General features: G+C 36.1%; 1 protein-coding gene across 1 annotated transcript in view; it reads right to left on the bottom strand.

Annotated features, from left to right (window-relative positions):
• EPHA3 (EPH receptor A3) overlaps positions 1-25,637 on the bottom strand; it is a 365,189-nt gene that overhangs the window by 39,294 nt on the left and 300,258 nt on the right. The window contains exons 11-13 of the mRNA XM_070406036.1: positions 20,294-20,479; positions 10,430-10,491; positions 8,360-8,569 (exon numbers count right to left, since the gene is read on the bottom strand). Of these exons, the coding sequence (XP_070262137.1) occupies positions 8,360-8,569; positions 10,430-10,491; positions 20,294-20,479 (458 nt within the window). The remainder of the gene's footprint in view (positions 1-8,359; positions 8,570-10,429; positions 10,492-20,293; positions 20,480-25,637) is intronic.

Genomic DNA, 25,637 nt, shown 5'->3' with positions numbered 1-25,637 from the left:
TGATATGCATAGACGCATTCATGCATATATAAAAAATGCTAACCTGTTTAAAATAAAATTTTATAAGAGGAAAGATTGAAAAATTATTCAGTGACAAAGAATTCTCACCAGTAATACTATGGTTCTATTAGAATGAAGTAAAGTAAATTAGTAGTTCGGTGCAAAAAATAAAACATACGCCATGATTATACTTTGAAATTCACATTATGAGGAACCAAAGAAAGAAAGTTCATTTTTTGTTTGCTTTTTTTCCCAACAACAAATATTCTTTCATGTTTTAAATTTGCAGAACTAAATGCTCCAATCATATCCATACCAAATAAAATCCTAGGTCTTTCCAGATGATCTGCAACCTTTAGTATGCAGCTGCACTTATGCTTCTAGGCTTTTCTTCAAATGTCATATCACTTAATGCTATATCGTAGGTCACATTCTACATCATTTAACAACTGCTAAAACATTAATTTAGTTTTTAAAGTGTTTCTATTTTAGATAACATATCTATAACAGTGGTTCTCATGGCGTTATCCAAGCATTTCTGGGTGTCCCCAAGAACATTTCAGGGTGCCTGTAAGACTGAACTATTTTCATAATGATACTAAATAAAATATAGCATTTCTCACTCTCAACATCTCATAAATATACAATGGAATTTTACGAAGGTTATAGGATGCATAATTATATTGTATAATTGAAAGTGTCAATGTATGGAGTTTCTGCCTAAATCAGTAGTGAGAAAGGAAGAGAAATGACTGGAAGTGAAAATTAAAAAATCTGACTTTCTATCCAATATCTTTATGGAAAAGGAAGAACACAAAAAAAGTGTGCATTACTATGTTAGCTGGGACTCTTTCCTTTTGAGCATACTGTTGAAGACAACAGGAACGGAAACTTGTGATAATGCTTAAGACAATAAAAACAGCAGCATTTTTAAGATTTAAGGCTAAGAATTTTTTCAACATTTCAGATGCTCCTTCCAATTTAAGAATTTATAAATATATAATTAATTTATACAATTTCTATTTCATTCTTCTACCCTGCCTATCTATCACAGAGATGTTTTTTAGAACGAGAGCAGCAGACACTGTACGTTCATTCTGTGGCATTGAATCAAATGCCATTCATGATTCTTTAGTGTAATTACACTCTACCTGAAGCTGAACAATAATATGTGTCCTGGAGCAAATTAAACCTGATATGTTGTTAGAGGCAAAATGACAAAACATCATGAGAAGGAAGGTAGGGATCTTTGGAAAAGACAATGATGCTGGGAATAATATAAGGAAGCAGGAAAAGAGGAAGAACAAATATGAGATGGATAGATTCCATAAAAGAAACCATAGACATGAGTCTACAAGAGCTGAGTAGGGCTGTTGGACCAGGATATTTTAGGCATCACTCATTCATAGAGTCACCAGGAATGAGTCAACTTAAGGGCAGGTAACACACACAAGCAATACATTTCAGTGGAGCAATCAGGAAAGGTTTAATGCATTGGAGTACCAAATACTAATTTCTGAATTGGACTGACGATAGGTTAAACGTGTTAAGTGAGACTAAAGTAACCTGACTGGTAAAGATGATTTCAAGAGGGGAACCCCCAATACATTGTGTGTAATAGCAGTATTTCTGCAGTAAGTACAAGTTTCCTGAAGACATCTCAGTATGGCAATTCTCATTGAATTGTTTCAGTGTGTTGGTTTAAAAAACAAAATAGCAGTCTTATTACTTTATATCCATATTACTCATAGTTTAGAGTAAATTATAAAATTATTGTACCAAACAAGACCTATTATGGAAGACTAAATCAAGCATGTCGAAATTATTCTCAAAGTGCAGATGCAAACTACAGCTTCTTAGAAGGAATATAAGACCTCCAAGGATATTTTGAGGAGTTCCAAAAAAACTAAAAGGGTGAACAGTGAATAATGGTAAACAGCTATTCATTGGTAGTGAACAGGCCCAGTTGTTCTGTGCAGTTTTTAAGAATTTTTAAGAATGAAACATCATTGCAAAGAGCCTATTGCACTTTTATGTCACAAATGCTAAAGAGGGATTTTGACACAGCAACACCTTTTGTCTACTGAGGTTGAAGAAGTAGACTTCTGGAACCCTTGGTCCTAAAAAAGTAATATTCAGTGTAAATAAAGTCCTGAAAGTTAACCTAACATTCTCCAGGAAGCAGATGATCTAAATTTGTATAGGTCTTTCAAGTTCCTACAAGAGAAATCATTCCTTCAAGTATCCTAGAAACCAAGACTGCTCTCAAGAACAAGTGTGCTCTCATATAACAATGGGATAAAGCATAGGATTAGAACCTGGCTGAATCACCAGAAATTGAATATTTCAAATAAAGGTCTTTTTATCAAATACTTTTCATTAAAACTGAAAATATTTCTTGAATAAGGTGATTGCTGTAACAGCAAGGATAATGCCAGCAAGAACTGCATTTTTATGGAGTATGTTAAACACTCATATAATAGATGAAGTTTATGAAGGAAATCTTTAGGATACAGAGTTACATGAGTAAAACAAAAAGAAAAATCCTTAGAGACAATAAATATATTATCATCTGTCGTACATGTTGTTTTCTGGGATGATCGTTAGTCATACAAATGATACTTTTCTGCAGAATGTTCACTGACTAATTTTCCAGGACTCCTGAGAAGGAGCACTAAAAATCACAATTGCGATATTTACCCTTGTTTTGCAATTCCATAGTTCTAAGAGCTGTGTAGTCATAATTACTGTTCTCAAACAACTCAACTAGCTGCTAGATATACAATTGTCTTTTATTTCTTACTCTTAACCTAAGGAACTGTATTCCTAAGAATAACATTTTTATGCAGAACACATTTTTAAAAAATACTTAAATTCATGAACAAAATGAATCTACTACAGAGTCTAATTGAAAATGAAAACATTATTGTGATGTATAAAGCCTTCAGGAGTGTTCCAGCCCTAAGTCAACACATCTAGGAACATCTCCAGAATATTGTGTTTCATATTTCTGTGGCCCTATCACTACAGCTTTATTTATAGATGAAACTCAGTTTGTCATGTTGGACATTTCTCAGAGTATGATATTGATGCTATGTGACAATCTTGGTAGTGGTTAATTGAGTTGTCAAGGTTGAAGATTTAGAAAAAAAAAGAGTTGGTTCTTTTTTTTTTTTTTTTTTTTTAAATATATTTTATTGATTTTTTACAGAGAGGAAGGGAGAGAGATAGATAGTTAGAAACATCGATGGGAGAGAAACATCGACCAGCTGCCTCCTGCACATCTCCCACAGGGGATGTGCCTGCAACCCAGGTACATGCCCTTGACCGGAATCGAACCCAGGACCTTTCAGTCCGCAGGCCGACGCTCTATCCACTGAGCCAAACCGGTTTTGGCAAGAGTTGGTTCTTTAAATCAGGAATAAACTTTTAGAATTAAACAATAAGTTGGCTTAAAAAAAACAACTGTTTATTCTTTTGACTGGTGAGAATATGGAGGAACAGGTTCCTTTATATTATACTAGAGGCCCAGTGCACAAAAATTTGTGCACTCGGGGGGTAGAGGGGGTCCCTCAGCCCGGCCTGTGCCCTCTCTCAGCTGGGACCCCTGAGGGGATGACCACCTGCTGGCTTAGGCCCGCTCCCTAGGGGATTGGGCCTAAGATGGCAATCAGACATCCCTCTGGCAGCCCGGCAGCCCTCGGGGTATGTCCACTTGCCAGCAGGGAGCAGACCTAAGCTGCAGTCTGACATGCTTAGCACTGCTGATGAGGCAGGAGAGGCTCCCACCACCATCGCTGTACTGGCAGTCATCCGCCTGGCTTGTGGCTGAGCAGAGCTCCTCCCATGTGAGAGTACCCTGACCACCAGAGGGCAGCACCTGCATTGAGTGTGTGCCCCCTGGTGGTCAGTGTGTGTCATAGTGACCTGTCATTCCCAGTCCTTCTGCGGTTAGGGTCAGTTTGCATATTACCCTTTTACTATATAGGATAGAGGCCTGGTGCACGGGTGGGGGCCGGCTGGTTTGCCCTGAAGGGTGTCCCGGATCAGGGTGGAGGTCCATTTGGGTGCTTGGCCAGCCTGAATGAGGGAATGATGACTGTTTGCAGCTGGTCACATCCCCTTCAGGGTGAGGGTCCCCACTGGGGTGCCTTGCCAATCTGGGTGAGGGGCTGAGGGTCATTTTCAGGCTGGTGGGTGACTGAAGCTCCCAACCTCTCCTTTTTTTTTTTTTTTTTTATTCTGGGAGTTATTTACCTTCTATGGCTGTCACTGGAAAACTACTTTAGCTCTGAGGCTCGGCTCCAGCTCTGAGACCTCGGCTGCTTAAAGCAGATATCTGGGCTTTGTTTAGCTTCTATAATTGAAACAGTGTTGCAACTCCAGCTCTGAGATCCCGGCTGGCTGAAAGCAGGTTTCTGGGGATTGTTTAGCTTCTATAATTGCAACATAGTTGCTTAGAGTGCAGCTCAGAGCTGGGCGGCAGCAGGCAGGGAACCTTGGCTTCCTCCATCACTGGAGCAAGAAAGCCTCCTGTTCGCTTCAGCTGCCTGGCTGCCGGCCACCATCTTGGTTGGCAGTTAATTTGCATATCGCCCTGATCAGCCAATGGGAAGTGTGTTGGAGGTACGGTTAATTACCATGTTTGTCTATTATTAGATAGGATTTTGCTACTAGGAGTAACAATCAGTAACAAATTGTATGCAAAACAGTTGAGTGATTCATATATCAAAATCCTCACATAGTTACACACTCAGTTATTTTAATTCTAAAAGAATTTCATATCAGGATGTATCACAGTATTGTTAAAAATATACAGACTTTGAAATTCTCTAATTAATAGTGGATTGGATAACTAAATTATGTACATAAAAAAATTGAATACTATAACCTATGTAATGATATATTGTAAAAGGAATATTTGTTATCTGAAAATTTCTATATTTTATATGTTTAAAAGGGCAGATTACAAAACAACATTAAATTAATATGTAAAAATACTGAATTTATTGATAACAGGAAATAATCTTATATATCAGTATACATATAGTGTTCCAAAAAATGTGTACACACTTTAACAGCTAGTAACACACTTAATTTTCATTCCTTTGCAGGTTTAAATGATTGGAAATAATGGGTAAAGCCAGGCTAATCTTTGGACAAAGAAAACTTATCCTAAAGTTACACTAGACTTTTTTTTTTAATGGAGATACATAGAAAATAAAGTTTTCGGTACAGAACCAACAACAGTCGATGAATTGAAGGTCCACAAATATCAAACAAAATGTTTCTTGATGTTTGCAATTCCATTGCTTCACATTATCAGCAGTGCCTGGACCAGAATGGTCATCAGTTTGAAAACAGGTATTGACAAAAAAAGTATTAATTTCTGTAGATTCTCTTAAACTTTGAAATTGAACTGTATGTCAATAAACATTGACTCTATAATCATTCAAATTGTGTATACATTTTTGGGACACCCTGTATTAAAACATGATACCATTTTTATAAGTAATGCATAATTGGTAATCTAAAAACTATTTTAAAAGATGAAATTAAAAATTAGTAATGATTATTATATCTTTATTTTTAAAATATTCTGCCATGAAAGAAAATGTTCCCCAAGAAATACAATTTTAAAGAAATCTGCCAATAAATGTATGGTGAAATAATAAAATGCATTTTGATAAAAAAGATACAGATTAAAAACATTAAGTACAACTGGTCACAACTAATAAGTAAATACTAAAAATTATAAAGTCTAGCATTATCAGCAGTCTAGTTAAATATCCTTTGAAAATAGCACAGAGTCTGATACAAAAAATTCAATTTTAGGAATATTTTTCAAGTAAATTACTAGACTCATACAATTATAAATGTAGAGGGATTATTTACACCTTTGTATATTATATTTAAAAAGTATATATAATAATAACTTGTCAACTAATTAGTGGTTGACTAAAACATACAACTAGAAAATAGAATACATCAAACTATTAAACATGAAAAATATAAATATTATTTATTTACAGTAGCTATGTTCAAGAAGTATATTGCTAACAATAGAATTATATTATTAAAGAGAAAAATAGGCTAGTGTTATTGTTAAAGAGAAAAATAGGCTAGTGTTATTATAAATAATCCCATTTTATTTATACACACACACACACACACACACACACACACACTAGTGGCCTGGTGCACAAAATTCATGCACATGAAAAGGGAATTAATTAGAGGAAATATTTTAATATTGCTGTTTGCTCTTTCTCTATAATAGAAGTGTCAGAGATGAAAGAAAATTAATAAAATGTATATGGAAATCTCCCTCTTGTCAGAGTCTGGGGGGGTGCCATGGGACCCAGAGTCAAGTCCCCGCCCACCCATGTGCACCTCAAAATTGCACAAGACCCAAACCTGGGTGGCCCCATCCCCATCAAGTCCCATAGGTTAGGGGGTGCAACCTCAGATTCCCCGGTCTGGCCTCAGGTCCTTTGGCCCCGGCGCTGGGGCAGGCAGTGCTACCTCAGGTCCCCTGGCTCCGGCATGAGGGTGCGATGATCATTTGCATATTAGCTCTTTATTATATATACTAGAGGCCCGGTGCACAAAAATTTGTGCACTCGGGGGTCCTTCAGCCCAGCCTGTGTCCTCTCGCAGTCTGGGACTCCTCTGGGGATGTCCACCTGCTGGCTTAGGCCTGCTCCCCAGGGTATTGTGTCTAAGCTGGCAGTGATACATCCCTTGGGGGATGTCCACTTGCCAGCGGGCCGAAGCTGCAGTTGAACATCCATAGAGCTGCTGAGGAGGCAGGAGAGGCTCCCACCATTGCCACTGTGATGCTGTCAGCCTGGCTTGTGGCTGAGCAGAGCTCCCCTTGTGGGAGTGCACTGACTACCAGGGGGCAGCTCCTGCATTGAGCATCTGCCCCCTGGTGGTCAGTGTGTGTCATAGTGACCAGTCATTCCCAGTTGTTCTGCTGTTAGGGTCAATTTGCACATTACTGCCCTAACGGGTTTGGCTCAGTGGATAGAGCGTCGGCCTGTGGACTGAAGGGTCCCAGGTTCGATTCTCGTCAAGGGCATGTACTCTGGTTGAGTACACATCCCCAGTAGGGGGTGTGCAGGAGGCAGCTAATCGAAGTTTCGCTCTCATCGATGTTTCTAACTCTCTATCCCTCTCCCTTCCTCTCTGTAAAAAATCAATAAAATATATTTGGGAAAAAAATTGCATGTGCACATTACCCTTTTATTATATAGGATAGAAGCCTGGTGCATGGGTGGGAGCCAGCTGGTTTTCCCTGAAGCGTGTCCTGGATCAGGGTGGGCAGGGGACCCCCAGCTCCCTATGATCACCCACGCCACCCCTGCTCACGATCGCTGGCTCTGCCCATGCTCAGGCCTAACACCTCTGGCCAAGGCTTTAGGCCAGGGCAGCGGACCCCTCCACCTGCAGCCGCCCGGCGATTGCAGGCTCCGCCCCTGCCCAGCTCCCATCGCTGGCTCCACCCCTACTTCCCACTATCACTGACCAGTGTGGCAAAGGCGCCAGATTCTCTGATCATGGCTGAGGGGCAGGGCAAAGGCGGCCCCGAGGGCCGCCTTTGCCCTGCCCCCCAGCTCTTAGCTCCCCCCTGGGTTTCCGATCACTGTCAGTGGCAGGGGGCTTCTTCCGTGCTTTCCCTTTCGTCTCCCTTCATTGTGCCTACATATGCAAATTAACCGCCATCTTTGTTGGCGGTTAACCGCCATCTTGGCTGGTGATTAATTTGCATATCTCGCTAATTAGCCAATGGGAAGGGTAGCGTTCATACGTTAATTACCATGTTTTATTTTATTAGATTAGATATATGAAGGATAAATCTGGAAGAATTGACTTACAAAACCACAAATGTTATTTGTGGGTGGCACAATTATGGATGACTTTTCTTCTTTTTATTACTTTGTTTTGAAATTTTTATAATATTAACATGTGTTTCCTATATAAATATTACTTTAAAATGCTTTAAAACTATAGATATTGGTGAGGGCATTAGGAATTTATACAGTCCACTTAAAAATGCCTCAAATATAAATATAAAAAAATAAAAACACCAACTTCAAGCATATGATAATCTTGCTGCCCTTTTCAGGGAAACATTAAATCAATGGAGGGGATTTCAGAATTAAAATCATTAGCATCCTCATTAATAGTGATAATCTAGTTTCCCATACAAGTAACAATATTATAATATTAAAGGATAAGTTTCCTTTTGGGGCAGATATAAATGACTAAGCATTGACATGATTTCTATCTTTGTGAGTCGACATAATACAAGGTGGAAAACAAAGATAAAAGAGGGGAGGAAAGAGTTACTCACTCTTGTTGTATAAGCAGCTTCTGGGTCATCTTCTAGAACACGTGAAAGTCCAAAATCAGAAACCTTACACACCAAATTGCTGTTGATCAAGATGTTCCGAGCAGCAAGGTCTCGGTGAACATAGCCCATGTCTGAGAGGTACTTCATGCCGGATGCTATTCCCCGAAGCATCCCCACTAGCTGGATGACTGTGAACTGGGCATCATGTTTCTGAGAAGTATTTCAAATGTACAATTAAGATGTGTTGTATCTCTTAAAGATATATTTTGGTTAAAATCTCACATATGGAATTGTAATAATACTGACTATACATTTTAGTTCTAATCACTCCAGCCTAACAAGATATGTAAATAAATGGATACAAGGCTAAAACAAAATAGCATAAGTGCTATTACTAAATACTTTGTAACAAGAAGTACCTTAATATTCTTTGACTTGGTGTGGAGAAAAAGGAACACTCGTGCACTACTGTGACTTTAAGTTCAAACCTGAACTATCATGTTTATGGGATATACTAACAACTTAGAAATGTTCAGTTCAGGAACAAGAATGTAAAATGTATCTTGTGGCCATTTTAGTTTTATTTATTCATTAGAGGGCTGATGCATGAATTTGTGCACAGGTGGGGTCTGCTTGGCCTGCCCTGATCAGGGCCGATTGGGATGGGTTGGATGGACAGCCCTACCCACTGGTTGAAGTCCTAATAGAACTCCCAATCGAGGGGACAATTTGTATATTAGCCTTTTATTATATAGGATTTGTATGACTGTTCATTCTTCTTTCTAGTTTTCTGGATATTTTGTGAATTGTTTCAAATAGGTGGATGTATATTTTTAATTACTGTATATAATTACTTCAAAATAAGTAAAAAATATTTACTAAATCTGTGTTTCTCTACCAAACCTTGAATTATAGGCTATAAAATAGAAAGTAATAGGGCATAATGTTGGAGTTCTGGATTTAGAAAAGCTTCCAATCTTTTGGATTAAAGTAGAAATATATAGTTTAGACCCTGGTCGCCAACTGGTGGTTCGTGGACCACTGGTGGTCTGTGAGGTCTGGTAGATTGGTGACTGCTGGTTTAGACTATAGATAAAGAAATGAATAGATAGATACACACATATGAAAGTAGTACACAAATATATACATACATAAGTATAAAATTCTATGTCTAGCTATATCTAAATGAACAATAACGTTTTAAAAGAATATTTTTTATGATTTTAATTACCTAATTTGAACAATTGCTTGTTTTTGAAATATGTTTGTGAAAATAATTTCTAATAAATTTATATTTGGCTCACGAATATTAATAATGCAATTTCTCATTCATATAAAATTTAGTTTTTCTCCATAGTAATGAAATGTACTGTTTGTCTACCTATCTATCTACCATCTATCTATCATCTATCTATTTATCTATCTATCTATCTTTCTATCTATCTATCTATAATCTATCTACCATCTGTCTATGTATCCTGCTAAAAGTACCTTTTAGGATGGGTCTATTTTTTATTTTATCCCTTGCACTGACTGGTGATTGACAGTGCAAAATGTTTGTATGTTTTGAACATTATATTTGTTCCAAAATGATATCTCTGAATTGACAATACTATGGAATTATAGAACATGCCTATTTTCTGAGTAGACAGAACTATGTGAGAGAGAGATGGTCTGCTATCTTATAGCAGATTGAGGTTACTTTAGATAAAAAAGGTTATTATCTTAAATAAATATTATTTATGTCTGACTTTAGGATTATTTTTAATTTTTATTTTAATCAATGTGAATTTTGGCAGTACTAAAAAGCTGAAGAAGGCTGAACAAATTTGTTTAAAAAATATAAACCATTGACATTTGGATGCTTCAAGATAAAGATTCAAATTTATAGCCTTCCCTTTGCTATTCAGTCTCTGCAAATTTCAGTTTTATTTGAACTTTGATTATCTAATCGGCACTGTATCAGAGGTTGTTTCCAACATTTTCAATAATTCATTCCATATTTATGTATGCATGTACATTGATAGAAAGAGGGAGATACACATATGTATATAAAAATATTCTACTTACACGTAAGAAACTGTCCAAGGAACCATTCTCCATGTATTCTGTGACAATCATAACTGGTTTACCTAGATATATTGTAATTTAAATATATAATAATTAGTAGAGTTCAACAAATATGCAATGAACATATATAATACACTTTGATACACCTGATAAATTAAAAAATTAAAAATTTCTCCTGCCTTCCCAATTTTGCAACATTGCAATTAAAAAATTAAATTTCAATAGAAAATAATTTAAAAAAAAAAGGGTTTGTTTTCCGACTAAGAGCTCATAACCTATAATACCTAAATTGACTTATTTGGCATGGATTTTCATGGACACCAAATATGACCTTTTCTTCACTTTAGTTGCATCTTAGCTGATCTACAAAATCAAGTGTTTCTGCCTTCAAGCTCAAAATATAGCCAAGAATTCCACAATCATTTATACTTTTTACAAGTAATTACCAAACTGTGTGCTAGATATTCTCTTGTGCTGGTTAGTCAGAAATAAATCAAAGACCCTGCCTTCATGGATTCAACGTGTGAACTGCACAAAACAATTAAGACTAATAATTATAATATTTTTATCTGTATACATTTAACACATTAAAAATTATAAAATCTATGCTATGTTTAAAAGGAAAATAAAATTAAAATTGCTGTTGGCAGTAACTTATAACAACCACTTAGGAATATGTGGCCTTAAATGCTATTAAATATTTTAACAAGCATATAGATTCATTTAGATAGCCCTTTATAAAATGTACAAGATTATGGTCTGATTATTTTATATGCACTAACTTATTATTTATCATTTCCATTTACACATACAAAAACTAAGATATAAAGAGGATAATGAAATTACTCTACACCACACAGGGAATAAGTTACAAAGCCAAATACTGCAACCTGAATATACTAGGTTGTTACTTTTGGAAATTCATCCTGAGAAAAACATTTACGGTATATAAAAAGGCATTAAACACAAAGGCGTTAAATATACTAATATATATAGATCTACAAATGAATGTATGTTCAACTATTGGTAATGATTTAGACAATTATGGGTTACAATTATATGATTATTCTGAATTTAAGTGATTGAAGACTGTAGCACAATTGTTACATAATAATGTTATGTGAACAAAGCTGAAAATATAGTAACTCTACATGCATCATGACAACTATGAAAATAGGTAATATAAAACAAACCTTTCAAATACAAAAAGACATCTGAAATGAATATAGGAAACCCTAGTAATTTTTCCATATTTAGAATCATGTAGAATTACACCAGTACTTGACATAATTACTTCACTTCATCTTCACATCATCCTTATGCATTAGGAATATGCAATATTCCCATTTTGTTTCCTTAGCGGGAAGCATTGTGGATTTAGGAAACCAGCTGAGGTCACACAGCTAGTGCTGCAGCAAAGCCCCAACACGGTTGTCTCTGATTCAAAGCTCACATATATTACCACACTGTAGTTCTCTTCATTTATTGTTGCTATGACATTGTTTTAGTTATAAATCCATCATGTTACAAAGGAAGAAACATCACCCCTCTTCCAGGTCTAAAAGATTTGAGTTAAGACTGAGTACTGATGGAAGACTTTGAGCAAATAATAGATTTTTCACAAACTTCAATGCATAGTTAAGTCAAGAGCACATATAGTTTTTTCCTCTCAAGATCCTTCAGCGGTTCTCAACCTGTGGGTCATGACCCCTTTGGTGGTCGAACAACCCTTTCACAGGGGTAGCCTAAGACCATCCTGCATATCAGATATTTACATTATGATTCATAACAGTAGCAACATTACAGCTATGAAGTAGCAACGAAAAATAATTTTATGGTTGGGTCATAACATGAGGAACTGTATTTAAAGGGCCAGAAGGTTGAGAACCACTGCAAGCTTACTTTGCCATTCTCATGATGGAAAATAGCTTTCTTTGATTTTTTTTTCCTTTCATAGGTGAAAACTCTTAATTCATGCTGTTTCTGAATTATGGATTAGTACTGTGAAGAATATAATTCCTACATTTGGTACTTAAATGTTTCCCAAGCTGTATATTTTGTTTATTGAGGTAATAAAATTATTTAAATTTTATGAAATTGCTCAAATAATTTTATATATGTAACAACCAATTGATATATCAATCTATTTTCTGTTTAACAGAGTAACTTAGTTATATATCTTGAGTAACATTATATATGTAGTCTGGTGATGTCTGAAAAGTCAATTTAGCCAAAACTTTAAGTCTCCAGAACTTGCTTCTTCAAAATTGTAATTGAGCTTTGATTTTAAAATATTAAAGAAAAAAGGGAAGATTCAATATCTCCTTGTAAACTTCTCTCTCTCCTGAACTGGTCAATGAAATGCCTAAAGACTGATCCCAGAGGCCTGACCTGAATGGATGAATTTCTGCATATGTATATTCTCCATAAATCAGTATACATTTCTGTGTTCCTTTCTTAACAGAATTCTAGGAAGAATACTATCTAGCAAAATTCAATGCATACCTAGAATGTAGTCGTAGATATGTTGCCTCATACAGGCAACTCTCACTTACAGGGGCCAGTTATTGTGTTTGCATACAGTACTACCCAGACCTTTGCTTCACTCTTCCTTCTGGATCCTAGCCTTATGACCATTTCATTTTTTGTTGACATGTCTAGTAGAATGTTTGGCAAGGGAAATGAAAATGAAAGTAGCTGAAAATTCAAACCAGTCAATTAAGCCAAAGCCTCATGACCATTCAGAAATAGGATCAGGCTGAATTTAGCTATACAATTTAGGGATTTATAAACACACCAGTTAACATGGTCAAGTCTAAAAATGTGCTTTACATTAAGTTCAAAGATTCAGCAAGCTGAAATGTACAACGAGTAAACAAATACAAATATTCTATATTGGAAAGCGGTATCTTTACCTTGTTTCCCTTGTGATTTTGATTATGATGAATGGGGTTAAAGAAAAAGAGATGCAATAATGATGAGAACTAGTTCTAACAATATGAAATGTGGTTGGAAATCATAAATTACCAGCTCATCTGCGCACAATGCAATGTGTTTCTATTCAAGTTTGGATACTCTTTCATGTGCATTTTGATTTAGAAGTGACATCATCATCAAGAACCTTTATCATTTACTGCCTTCAGAGATACTAAAACAAGTCTAAGTATGCATACTGAACTGAACTCAATTAAATTATTGCTGGTGACTGGATGAAATAAAATTTTATCAAAAATGAGCAAAACAAAATTTGCAGGGGAATTTTGCTTTTTTTCTTAAACTTATTTATGAGTACACATGAAATCATGATTTTTTTCATAATTAAAAGCTTAAGGGAAGCATATTAGCATGTTATAATCAGTTCATTTTCCCAACTATCCCTAGTGGCTCCGAGATATTACTAATCATTGAGCCACTGTTTGAAGACAGAAGAAACGTGTTTCAAAATGTCGGAGAACTCCAGGTTCAGCTCTACTTATTTCACCTCAACCTTCCTAATCACCTTTTCTATAAAAAGAAGAATCAGATTAATGTGAAATATAGCAATACATAGAAAAGTTTGCCGAAACCGGTTTGGCTCAGTGGATAGAGCGTCGGCCTGCGGACTGAAAGGTCCCAGGTTCGATTCCGGTCAAGGGCATGTACCTGGGTTGCGGGCACATCCCCAGTGGGGGGGTGTGCAGGAGGCAGCTGGTCGATGTTTCTCTCTCATTGATGTTTCTAACTCTCTATCCCTCTCCCTTCCTCTCTGTAAAAAATCAATAAAATATATTTAAAAAAAAAAGTTTATTGCAATCATCAAATAAACGTTACTTTAATATATTTTATGCAAACGTAAAAATTACCGATGACTGCAATATCACAAATTTTGAAATTTAATTCATTTCCAAAAGAAATGCTACTAAATCCTATTAACAGTAAGTGTGTCTTATATATCCAATTCTTTTTTTTCAAAAGTCTTAAACACAATCTAGTATGAGATTAAGATATTTTGCCTTATTATCCCACACTCAATATTAGTATCATGTAATCAGAATCAGGGTGGAAGCAAAAAGCAGAAGCAAGAGAAAGAAAACTGACAAAAATTGACAAAATATGCTTCACTACTTCCAGGAAGGAAGTCTTAAATCACCTTTGACTAGAAACAAAAGGTTTTGTTATAGATTTTCACGTACTATACCTAACTGATTCATGGAATGCACTGAGTTAGAGTATTTTTCCCTGTGAGTTTCCTATTAAATCATGTAAAATACAGACAATCTTTTCAAAATTCTATTTTAATCAAGACATTATTCATGTTAAGAATAACCTCTGTTATATCCACTGGTTTATGAGTTAATGAGCACAGGGGCCAACTCCATTTTGACTTCAGTAAAATATTTATTACCTGGCAGAGTGCTATTTACAATTGATTATATCATGTTTGTCATTGAAGGCTGGTTAAAGATAACCTCTGCCTTCAAAATTAAGCTAAAAAACAGTTTCTCTGAATTTTCTTTAACCAACCATCTCTATCAATGTTAACACACCATATGTTTTACACTCAGCTGACCTTAAAAGTTTTAAATGTAATGATGCTAATTTAAAATAAAGTTTAATATCTTTAAAGACAGGAACAACATTCCTGCTCTCTGTTACTCCATTCACAGCTGATTTGCTTGGTAAGTATAATGACAATTAGTGAATGTAGTAATATGAATGTGCTCAGTTTGATATTGCAAGAACAGCTTACAATTTTTTTTCTTTTCAAGTTTCTACCTTTTATTTTTCTTCTCTAATAATAAAATTAATAACTTAGGTATAATAATGAATTGAAGTAATGATAGCAGGCTTCTTAATTCTATTTTTAAAGAAATGCTTTTAATGTTTCATGATTGAATATGAGGTCTATAGGTGTGTTTGTGTGATTATATACATTTATCAGACATACATATTTTTTATGTATGATGTGCTAAGAAAATATTTTAAGTTAAAATGACTGTTTTTTCTGCATTTATTGAGATTGCCTTTTTATTTTCTATCTATTAATGTTGTGACTTTCTTGGATGTTAAATATTGAACCAACTTTGCATGCTTGGAATAAACTAACAGGTATGATAAAGTATCATTTTTAATACATTACTATGTATGCCTTTAAAATTATTGCAGTGTTATTGAAAATGTATTCATAGGTTACACTGACCTGTGATTTTGCTTTTTGAAAATATTCTTGTGTGGGTTGGTGTCAAGATATCACTTGCCTCATGAGTTAGGAGTGTTTCTTTTTTTCCCCTTCTGAAAGTTTGTATAAGATCAGAACTACTCAGACAGCTATTACACAAGTATGTAATTATATTTCTTCTTCCTTTAGGATAGATATTGTATTTTTGAACTTTTTAAAAGACAGTATCTGGGCCCATGACATATTTTATAAGTTGTATTTGTTTTTCCAAAACTATCAAAAACCCATCCTATCTAAAATTATTGAGGAAGTACACAACATTCTTTAATGCTGAAGAAATAAGAAATTCTTTAAGCACATAAAAATAGCACTTTCTGCCTCACTTTTTTTCATATATCGAGTAAAGATTTTCTTAGTTTTGCTATGTGGGTGCTTAGAATGAGATGGCTTCAACTGATTTATCAGATTAAGATCCTGAACGAACGATAACCAATGTTCAAAGTTTCAAAAATTGATTATCCTAACAAACTATTTCTGCACATTATTAATAAAGTAAGTATAACTATATATTGTCTATTAGGGTTATGACATGGGGTGTAGTACCCTTGAAACAAGTGCAGAAAAAAGCTTTTTAAGAGAAGTTAACAGAAAATAGCACGAATTTGGCATTTTCTCTAAAAATGACATCTTATTCCAGTAATGTTTCCTTTTTGTACGTGGAGCAGATAGAAAGGTGGAAACAAATTACTAAGTATTTTTTTTTTTTTTTTGTAAAATGGATTCTCACACCAATACAGAAATGTTTAAATTATTTTTAAAAATCATCTTAATGTTATGGTTTTGGCATTCTTTAGTAATGAAAGTTTATAGTTAAGTGCATTATTATTACTTTTTAAAATTTTCAGTAAATAATCCCTCCCCAAATAACAACGGAAACAAAAAAACCCCACATCAATCTTATCTATATAATTCCTTCTGTTTCACTAAGTGAAAAGTGGCCAGTGGAGGTCTTCTTGGAGTCTGAACATCATTTGACTAATGGTGTGATGGCAGAAATCTCAAACATTTGGTTAAAGAAAGTTCCATCTTTTTGAACTTCAACTAAAATTGATAACACATGTTAGTGCCAAGCTCTGAGCAGAGACTGTGCCCCCACCTCTCTGCTACTTTGAGATCAGAGACTCTCTCACCTTCTCTTGTTTAAGACTATCAGGCTCAAAATGTACCATTAAAATTGTTTATGGCTCAATTTAAATAATGAAAATATAATGATCGGATAAAGGGCTTTCTCCAAATGAGCTGAAAATTATACATTATAATAGACCTGGTGCTTCAAAGCACAATTAATAGCAATAATAAAAAGGTATTTTTGAGTAAAAATAAAAGGAATTGTTTTCAAGCATTTACTTCTCTACTCCCAAGATTAACTGGTAAAACCTCAAGCTCGCCAGAAGTGGTAATTTAGATTTTTATAGCTCTATTCCACTTAACAATGCATTTCTTCATAATCTTATTTGATCTTTAAAGTATCTGGAAATAGTAAAATAAAAATGCTACTTCCATGTTACAATTGAAGAAAGTGAGTCTCTGTGAGTGGTCTGATATGCCAGATGTCCAATAACCAGTACGGTTGCATATGACCTTGAACTTTGACCTTCTGATTTTTAATCTAGATACCAATTATATCTCTTCTTTAAATGCTGTTTTGTTAATTAAATTTTAAGCTCTGCATCACTCTAGCTCTGTGTGTGTGTGTGTGTGTGTGTGTGTGTGTGTGTGTGAGAGAGAGAGAGAGTTTGTGTGTGTTTGGACTTTGAAGGTAGATTGTTTTAGCCTTTATATAGTCTCGGGAAACAAAGAAAATAATAAAAGTAGATTGAATAACTTCTGGTGACAAAATTGTCTTGCTCATATGTTGAAAGCAATGCATTACCTTTCTTTCTAAGGCGTTTCTATTTTCTCTCAGTTACACGTGCCAGACTCAGAGCTTTTACATATGCCAGTAAAGGAGCTCGATATCTAATTCTCAGTCTGCTACTCTGTTATGCCTGCACTGTATGAGATGACTGGGATTTATATAGTCAGATTTGGCAGCTTCTTACATGCCCATTTTACCAGGGAGATATATCAAATTTAGAACTTTTACCCTAAGAATAAGGTAGTTACAATCCATATTAGAATGTCAGAATCAGGCTTGAATAAGGCATTAAATGCACACTACTGACAATATTTAAAGGTCATTGTTTTTTCTTAATGTGTTTTCCCCCTGAATTTTGGTCTTAGGGATTGTTTTATGGATTGGATTTCTTTGCCAGGTGACCATAATTCATATTTGATTATTTCATTTGTATATCTAAAGAAAACCTGCCACAATTATTATAGCTTAATGTTACTTACCATTCAGTAAACAAATTTATAGAAAGCAGCTAGCAAGATATAGGAACTTGTTTTCAAAAATTCTTAACACTGGAAGCAAAAAAATCTACTCATACTTGTTAATATAAGAGAGCTTATCAATAAGCTTAAATTTAAACCTAATTTTTAATTTCATAGTTACTTGCATCTTGTGTTTACATAGTTGTAGTTGTTGGAGAAATTAGGTGACCATGTTAAAATGGAATCACTTTCTCCATTGCTCCCTGATGCTACAAGCAGTTTCACAATTCTACTCTGAAACGTGAATTCAGTTAAATGAACCAACACTGAAGACCTATTGGTAGAAAAGTAGGGTGTTTTTTAAAAATTCACTCATTCAATCAATCAAGCAAGCAATCTTTTATTTCCTAACATTAGTCAATTAAGTACCTATTATGATTCAGGTTCTGTTTAAGTCGCTGATTATCAAATACCATGGTTCTTGACTCCAATGAGAGTTTACATTTGTTTTAAGCATTAATGGCTATTAATTGGCCACTGAAAGTTTTTGAAGCTTGAGGGATGCTCTTCTATGTTTAAGTTTTTAGGGAAGATAAAAAATTCAAATAAAATAAGTCAAATACAATGATAAAAAGTAGAAACACATTTTTGACTAGACTTGGTGATAGAGGTGAAACCAACAGACCAAGTTACCAATGCCACATCTAGAACTTTCCAGTTAGACAATCTACTTGTTCTTTAGTTACCATTTGTTCAAATGTGAAATTGTAATATACTTAATTCACAGGATAGTAGTAAGAAAAAAAAATAATCTCCATACTACAATATTGGGCATATAATAGCCAACTCAGAAAGAAAAACTTGTAAAAATTGAGAGTTAAAAGAAGAATGGTTACATAAGTTAAATGCATTTCCTCTTCCAGCAGGGTTAAAGATATGAAGGACAACCACTTTGTAAGGATGCTATGAAGAAAAATAAATGACTAACTGATTATTAAAACACCACTGAGATATCTTCCTATTCCATGGATATTAAGTAGTTTGGTCTTACCCTGAAGGAACAAAGGGTTCATACATTTTCCTAATCTGTACTACTACTAAAAGTGTTTTGATTATTAATTTAAAAATTTTTAAAGTTTTTTTTTGTCAGAAAATATTTCAGTGTTACTAGTAATATGGCCTAATGTATAGTAGTACAGAGAAAAAAATGATTCTTATGTGACTTAATGTAGGCTTACACGTTATGGTTAAGTTCTTACATTGCTAAATTCTTAATCCCATTTATTATATAAGAAAACTATAAAGGATATCAAAGTATATTTTGATTATTCCATGCTTTTCTGAGGAAGGAACTGCTGTTTTAGTCACACTAAAAGGAGAATAGGTATTAGTGCCATTAAGAAAGTGCTCTGCATAGTGTTAAAGAAAAATATCATTGTGAAAAATATAATATGTAATGTCTATTGGTAACCACAGAATATGTGAATGTGGTATTTGGTTCCAATCAATTATCCTCTAATGGATGCCCAATTCCCTGCCATGTTGTCTTACATTCTAAAGAGTTTGCTTCCAATTTAACTTATTCTTCCTTTTGTGTTCTAAAATCTTAAAAAAAGAAAAAAAAAATCCCAGAGCATTCTCAAGAGCTTTTCATTGGGATTGGAGCCAAAAATCACATAGTTGTCTCATGGGATTCCTTTAGAGTCTGGCTGGAGAAACCATCAAGGAAATAAGTGCAGATCTCTATCACAGGCTGTGAGCTAGAGCTTCCCCAGACAAGTCAAGAAGCCAAGTGGGACTGTAGATTAGAATTATTTGAAATCCACAGAGAAAAGGCATTGGGTCTAAAGTGATCCCAACTTTCATAGCTCTGAAGTGTTCCACAAACTCCCATAATTTCCCTAAAGCTGGGAGTTGGGGTGGGTAAGGACTTGGAAGCTTAAATGAAGGTGGTGAGTAATAAAAGAAAAGACAGCTAGCTGGGAGTTCCTGACAATTTCTATCAAAATTGAAACATTGTTTTTCCTTGCTACTCTACATAACAGAAATTTTTCCAAAATTCACTTCTTCTCTGTCTTTTAATCAGCCTGTATTAATGTCCAGTTTATCTTCTAAATTTTTAAAGCTTTTTAAGAACACTGTCAATATAATACCAGTTAAATATTTTTGCTCTCTTGTCAAAGAAAGACATGTTAATCTTAAACTGGTCTTTTTGTTAGGATCTTTAGATACTTATGAAAAAAAAAGATCAAATATCTTAAATGACTGAGCTCAGGTTTAAACGACCTCTGCTCAACATACACAAAAGTTGATCTTACAACTTTACTTACTTTTAGTGACAACTCCCTCCAGCCTAATGATATTGGGATGGTCAAATTGTCCCATAATGCTTGCTTCTCCCAGGAAGTCTCTCCTTTGCTTTTCAGTGTAGCCCACTTTCAAGGTCTTGATGGCCACTGAAATCTCTTTTTTTGATGGGAGTTTTAAGCGACCACTGCACACCTCTCCAAATTCACCTGTTAGAATGCAGAAGAATGAAGCCCAACAAAAATCTCTCTATATAAAAAGCCAGCAACCGAACACCAGAACAACCAGAACAAGCAGTCGCTATGACACCCACTATGGCCAGCGAACCGGCCCAATGAGGGGGGTGGTGGGGGCCAGCGGCCAACCTCCTGCAGCCCCTTCCCCCAGCCAGCTCCTTCCCCAATCGGACCCCCCAATCTGATCAGAGGTAGGTCTGGCTGGCCAACCACCCATGGCCCCTCCCCCAGGTTGCTGACCCCCAATAGGTCCCTCCAACCCCATTCAGGGACAGAGCTGGCTGTCCCACTCCTCACAGCCCCTGCCCATGGCCTGCCCCACACCCAATCAGCCCCCACCACCCCAATCTGCCCACGGCCCCTTCCCTCAACCAGCTCTGCCCCTGATCAGCCCATACCAATTTGGGTTGGGATTGGCCACCCAAACTCCCACAGCCCCTCCCCTGGCCCCATTTGGGGTTGGGGCCTGCTGACCACCACCCTCAGCCCCTCCCCACAGCTGGCCCCATCCCCAATTGCTCCCCCCACCCCAATCAGGGGCATGGCCCCCTGGCCAATTGCCCGCAGCCCCTACCTCCAGCTGGCCTGGCCCTGATCTGGCCCCAATCGGGGCAGTCCGGCCAGCCAACCTCCTGCCATCTACTCCTCTCAACAGGCCTGGCCCTGATCCGCCGATTGTGCTGGGCTGGCCGGACTCCAACTGTGCATGAATTCATGCACTGGGCCTCTAGTCATATAATAAAAAATAAGTAGAGAACAATTTTTTCCTTTTAATAATTGTTTTCAAAATATTTACACCTTTGGCCAGTAAGATGTACACTGTAGGCTTCCAAATTATTTTGGAAGCTGGTAATCTGAGCCTCCCTAAGAAGCCCCAGGACATCTACACTCGAGTAGTAAATGGACCTTGTGATTAGCCTCATATATTTTTAAGTAGCACATTGTGAATAACGTAATATGAAAGAATATGGGACAGTTGAAAGCTGTATCTATTAGACTTTTACTCCTTGTTCTCATAGCTACCATTTCCTCAGGGTAATCCACAGACCAGCATAAGCATGGGTTGAGTATTGAATGAAATTTCAGATGTTTCTAACTTTTCTGTTTTTACTAAGAGGACCAATTTAACTATATACTTGGTCTCTCTGAAAATGAAACCATCTGCTATCAATTCATTTTATTAGAGCATCAGCATATTGCATTATTGACACACTGCTATAAAGTTCTCTGGGCATCTGGAAGGAGAACAATAATATAACAGCATGAAATAAAAGATACCGCATTTTAGTTGCCCTGTTCAGTGTGACTCAGTTGACTGGGTGTTGTCCAGTACACCAAAAAGTCACCAGTTCAAATCCTGGTCAGGGCCCATGCTCAGGTTGCAGGTTCAATCCCCAGTAAGGGATGTGCAGGAGGCAGCCAATATTTCTTCTCATCTCTCTCTCTCTCTCTCTCTCTCTCTCTCTCTCTCTTTCCATTCCTTCCTTCCTCTCTAAAATCAATGTTTAAAAATGGAAAAAAACAACAAAAATGATACCACATTTTATCTATGGAATCACTGTAGAGATATTTTTTAGACTCAATAAAAACTTTCTTAAATGAATAATTAATCCACAATTTGTTGAATATAAAGTGTTGCTGATTTTAGTCTAATGTAATTGGTAAAAAAAAAAATGCCTCGAACTAGTTTGAACACTATCTTCATATCCATTGTTTTTGAGATTTGCTCTTTCAGTAGATTTTTAGCTTCTGGAGAACAGAGACCCTTTACATTCTTTTCTTTGTCCCCACTGCTGCCACAGTAGTAGCCACAAAGCAGTGCCATACATATAATGTTTTATATTCACAGAAGAAATCTTAATGTTATGTAAATTATTAGACATTTAAAATCCTTTTAAAATATCAAATAACAGGGATTTCTTTTTGACAAAGATTAAGTACATGCTCAATTTTCAGAATGTGTGTGGAATGTAGTAATATTTTTGGTCCAACCTTCTCACTGTGAGATTTTGTACAAGCGCCATACACCACTGGTCAACCAGAAAGAAGGTGTCAAGAAGTGAGATGTTTCTTCTCTATTTGTTGTCCAAGTAAGTAGTTATTCCCCAAGTAACAGCAAGTTGCCCTATCGACTTCGTAGCTCCATCACTAAAAATGACTTGCTTCTGTCCAGGAAGCTCTAAACTGACCAGACTTGACGCTTTCTTAGGAATCCAGTCTTGCCACTATTTTTAAAACCATGGCATGCTGCAACTTGTCAAAGTTACTTAAGTTCCAAGAAGCAGTTAGTCAGACATTATTTAATAAATACTCATCAATTGGCACCATTATGACAGACGCCAGGAACAACACAGATATAATGGTAAAGAAGGCAGATCTAATTTCTCCCCTTGAGGAAGTGCAGAGAAGATAGCAATAACTGTAGCTAGAGTGTTCCATAGGATTATAGGGAGAATTAGGGGCAGAACTTGAGACTGTTCATTGATCCTTTTAAATCCAAGGGAAAATGTGTTATAAACATATGAGTATTAGGAGGAGAAATTATGATGCAAATTAATCAATAATTTAGAATTTGTAAGCAAGAGTAAGAATTTATTTCCTTGTACAGAAACATAAGAACATTGTCAGAGCTCCAGTTACCTTTGTGTAAGTAGTCATTTTGAGCAAACCTTATAGGAAGCATTTATAATGAATTTCATTTTCTGAAAGTTCTGCCATTATCATGAATCAACATGTGTAATACATTGTGTTTTAAATTTGGATGTCATCACTACTTATTCTAAGTGATAAGTCCCTTGTCAGATTACAAGCCAGACAGCACAGAGCTATGGGACAGAGCATGGCTTCTGGAACTAAATTGTCTACTGTATATTTCTGCCATTGTCACTTATGAGCTATATGATTTTAAGTGAGTGTCTTAACCTCTCTGTGCCTTTTTCTCCTTATACTATATAATAAAAGGGTAATATGTAAATTTACCCTAACAGCAGAACAACTGGGAATGACTGATCACTATGACACACACTGACCACCAGGGGGTAGACGCTCAATGCAGGAGCTGCCCCCTGGTGGTTAGTGTGCTCCCATAGTGGGAGCTCTGCTCAACCACAAGCCAGGCTGACAGCTGCCAGCACAGCGGTGGTGGTGGGAGCCTCTCCAGCCTCCTCAGCAGCACTAAGGATGTCCGACTGCAGCTTAGGCCTGCTCCCCGCTGGCAAGGGGACATCCCCCGAGGGCTCCCGGGCTGCCAGACAGATGTCTGACTGCCAGCTTAGGCCTGATCCCCCGGGGAGCAGGCCTAAGCCAGCAGGTGGACATCCCCCCAGGGGTCCCAGATGTGAGAGGGCATATGCTGGGCTGAGGGACCCCCCCCCCCCCTCGAGTGCACAAATTTTTGTGCACTGGGACTCTAGTCTATAATATAAGAACAACAACTGTGTCTCTAATAAGGTTTTTGTGCAGTTAAAGGAATTAAGGTATGTAAAGAACTTAAGAGAGTACCAGACACATAGTAAATGCTAAGTGTTAGTCACTATTTTCCTGAGTTCAAACCTACCTTAAGAAGAATAAATTAGGGATTTACCTTTCAAGAGTTACATCAATATGAAGAAGAAATATAAAAGTGCTTTTAACACTTCAAATACTATTTAAATGTAAGAAGAGATGGTAGTGATGATGAGTGTGATAGCAAGATTAATGTCATATTGGACGAGTATTTGTAAAGGACAGCCTTTTGTAAAAGCACTCCTCACTAGGGAGACCAAAGGGAAGAGTTTTAATTTCAAGTGGACCATTTAGAGTTTCTTTCTATGTTCTCATTGAGATATCTGTACATATACATCTACCTTCAAAATTCAGAAAATAGTGTTTCAGTAATGCTAATTTATAAAAATTAAAAAATTTAGAAATGTGATTATTTCATCAGGTAGAGATTAGAAATATTTATTTAATTCTCTTTAAAATAATTTTTAAAAAAACTCTTAAAATTTTAACAAAAACTGGGCAAATGCAATGTCTGACTTTTCTACTTAGCCCAGTTTTACCTGGCCGTATTCAATTAACTTTTCACCTATAAGAAAGGAAATTTTTTGGATGTGAGGGCGATCTGGCTGCGACATCTGTCACCCCATTGATGGCCAGGGTTGATTCGGCTGATCTGGCTGGCTAGGCGGGTGTCCCCCTCCTCCCTCACCAATCCATGTGCGTCCCTCCCGAAGCTGCACGCTAGGTGGAAGAGGACGACCTTCCCCCCTGAGGAGAGGACCGGTCTTTGGTCAGGGTATAGGAGTAGCTGCGCTCCTCTGCTAGAACCTCCAAACAAGCTCTCAAGAAAGGAAATTTAGGTTCTGTTATTTCTATGTAAAAGCACAGTTACATAGAAATAGTTTACTTAAAAAGATACTGCTTGGTTTTTTAATTCAATAAGTGCAGCACTATTTGTCTTTTGAAAGAAAGTGTGACTTATGAGAATGAAAATACTGTTCTGATTTAAGATGCACAATGCAAAATTGCTCAAAGTGAATTTTCTTACACTAATTTCATTTAAAATAGAGGAAAAATGTACTTTAAGTAGAATGACCCTCTGCACTAGCTTCAAAGCCCATTCTCCTTCTACTGTATTAATAAAAAATCATAATAAAAATACATAAGAAACAAGTTGGTATGTCAGCTAAGTACTATACACAAACTATCAAATTAATCCTCACAAAAATCTAGAAAAGGTGTATTGTGATCATCAATGTGTAGCATGGACTTTGAAGTTGAAAAGTACATGTTTTCAATTTTGGTTTCCTAATTACTAGCTATGTGACCATGGACCAAAATGTTCACCTTTTGTTTTTTCATCTGGTGAAATTAAGATACCAATACTTATCTACAGGGCTAATAAAATGAATGCTTAGCATAGACCATGAGTTAAATAAATATATTCTACCTTTAGAAAATTTCAGTATTTAATCTTTGAAATGATAGATTGGGGAATAAAATTAGGAATTTCTGTTGTACCCATTTCTTTTTATAAAAATCTCTGACTGAAAATTAGAGAATTAGCCCACAACTATCGAGTCTTTCTGTATTTGTCATTGACTATGAACCTTCTGTCATTTACCAAGATATTCAACCCCTTTAACAA

The sequence above is a fragment of the Myotis yumanensis genome, unplaced genomic scaffold, assembly GCF_028538775.1.
Source record: "Myotis yumanensis isolate MYYU_CA2020_CCGP unplaced genomic scaffold, mMyoYum1.0.hap1 SCAF_2, whole genome shotgun sequence".
NCBI classification, from domain to species: domain Eukaryota; kingdom Metazoa; phylum Chordata; class Mammalia; order Chiroptera; family Vespertilionidae; genus Myotis; species Myotis yumanensis.
This window is presented reverse-complemented; position numbering and strand designations above follow the sequence as displayed.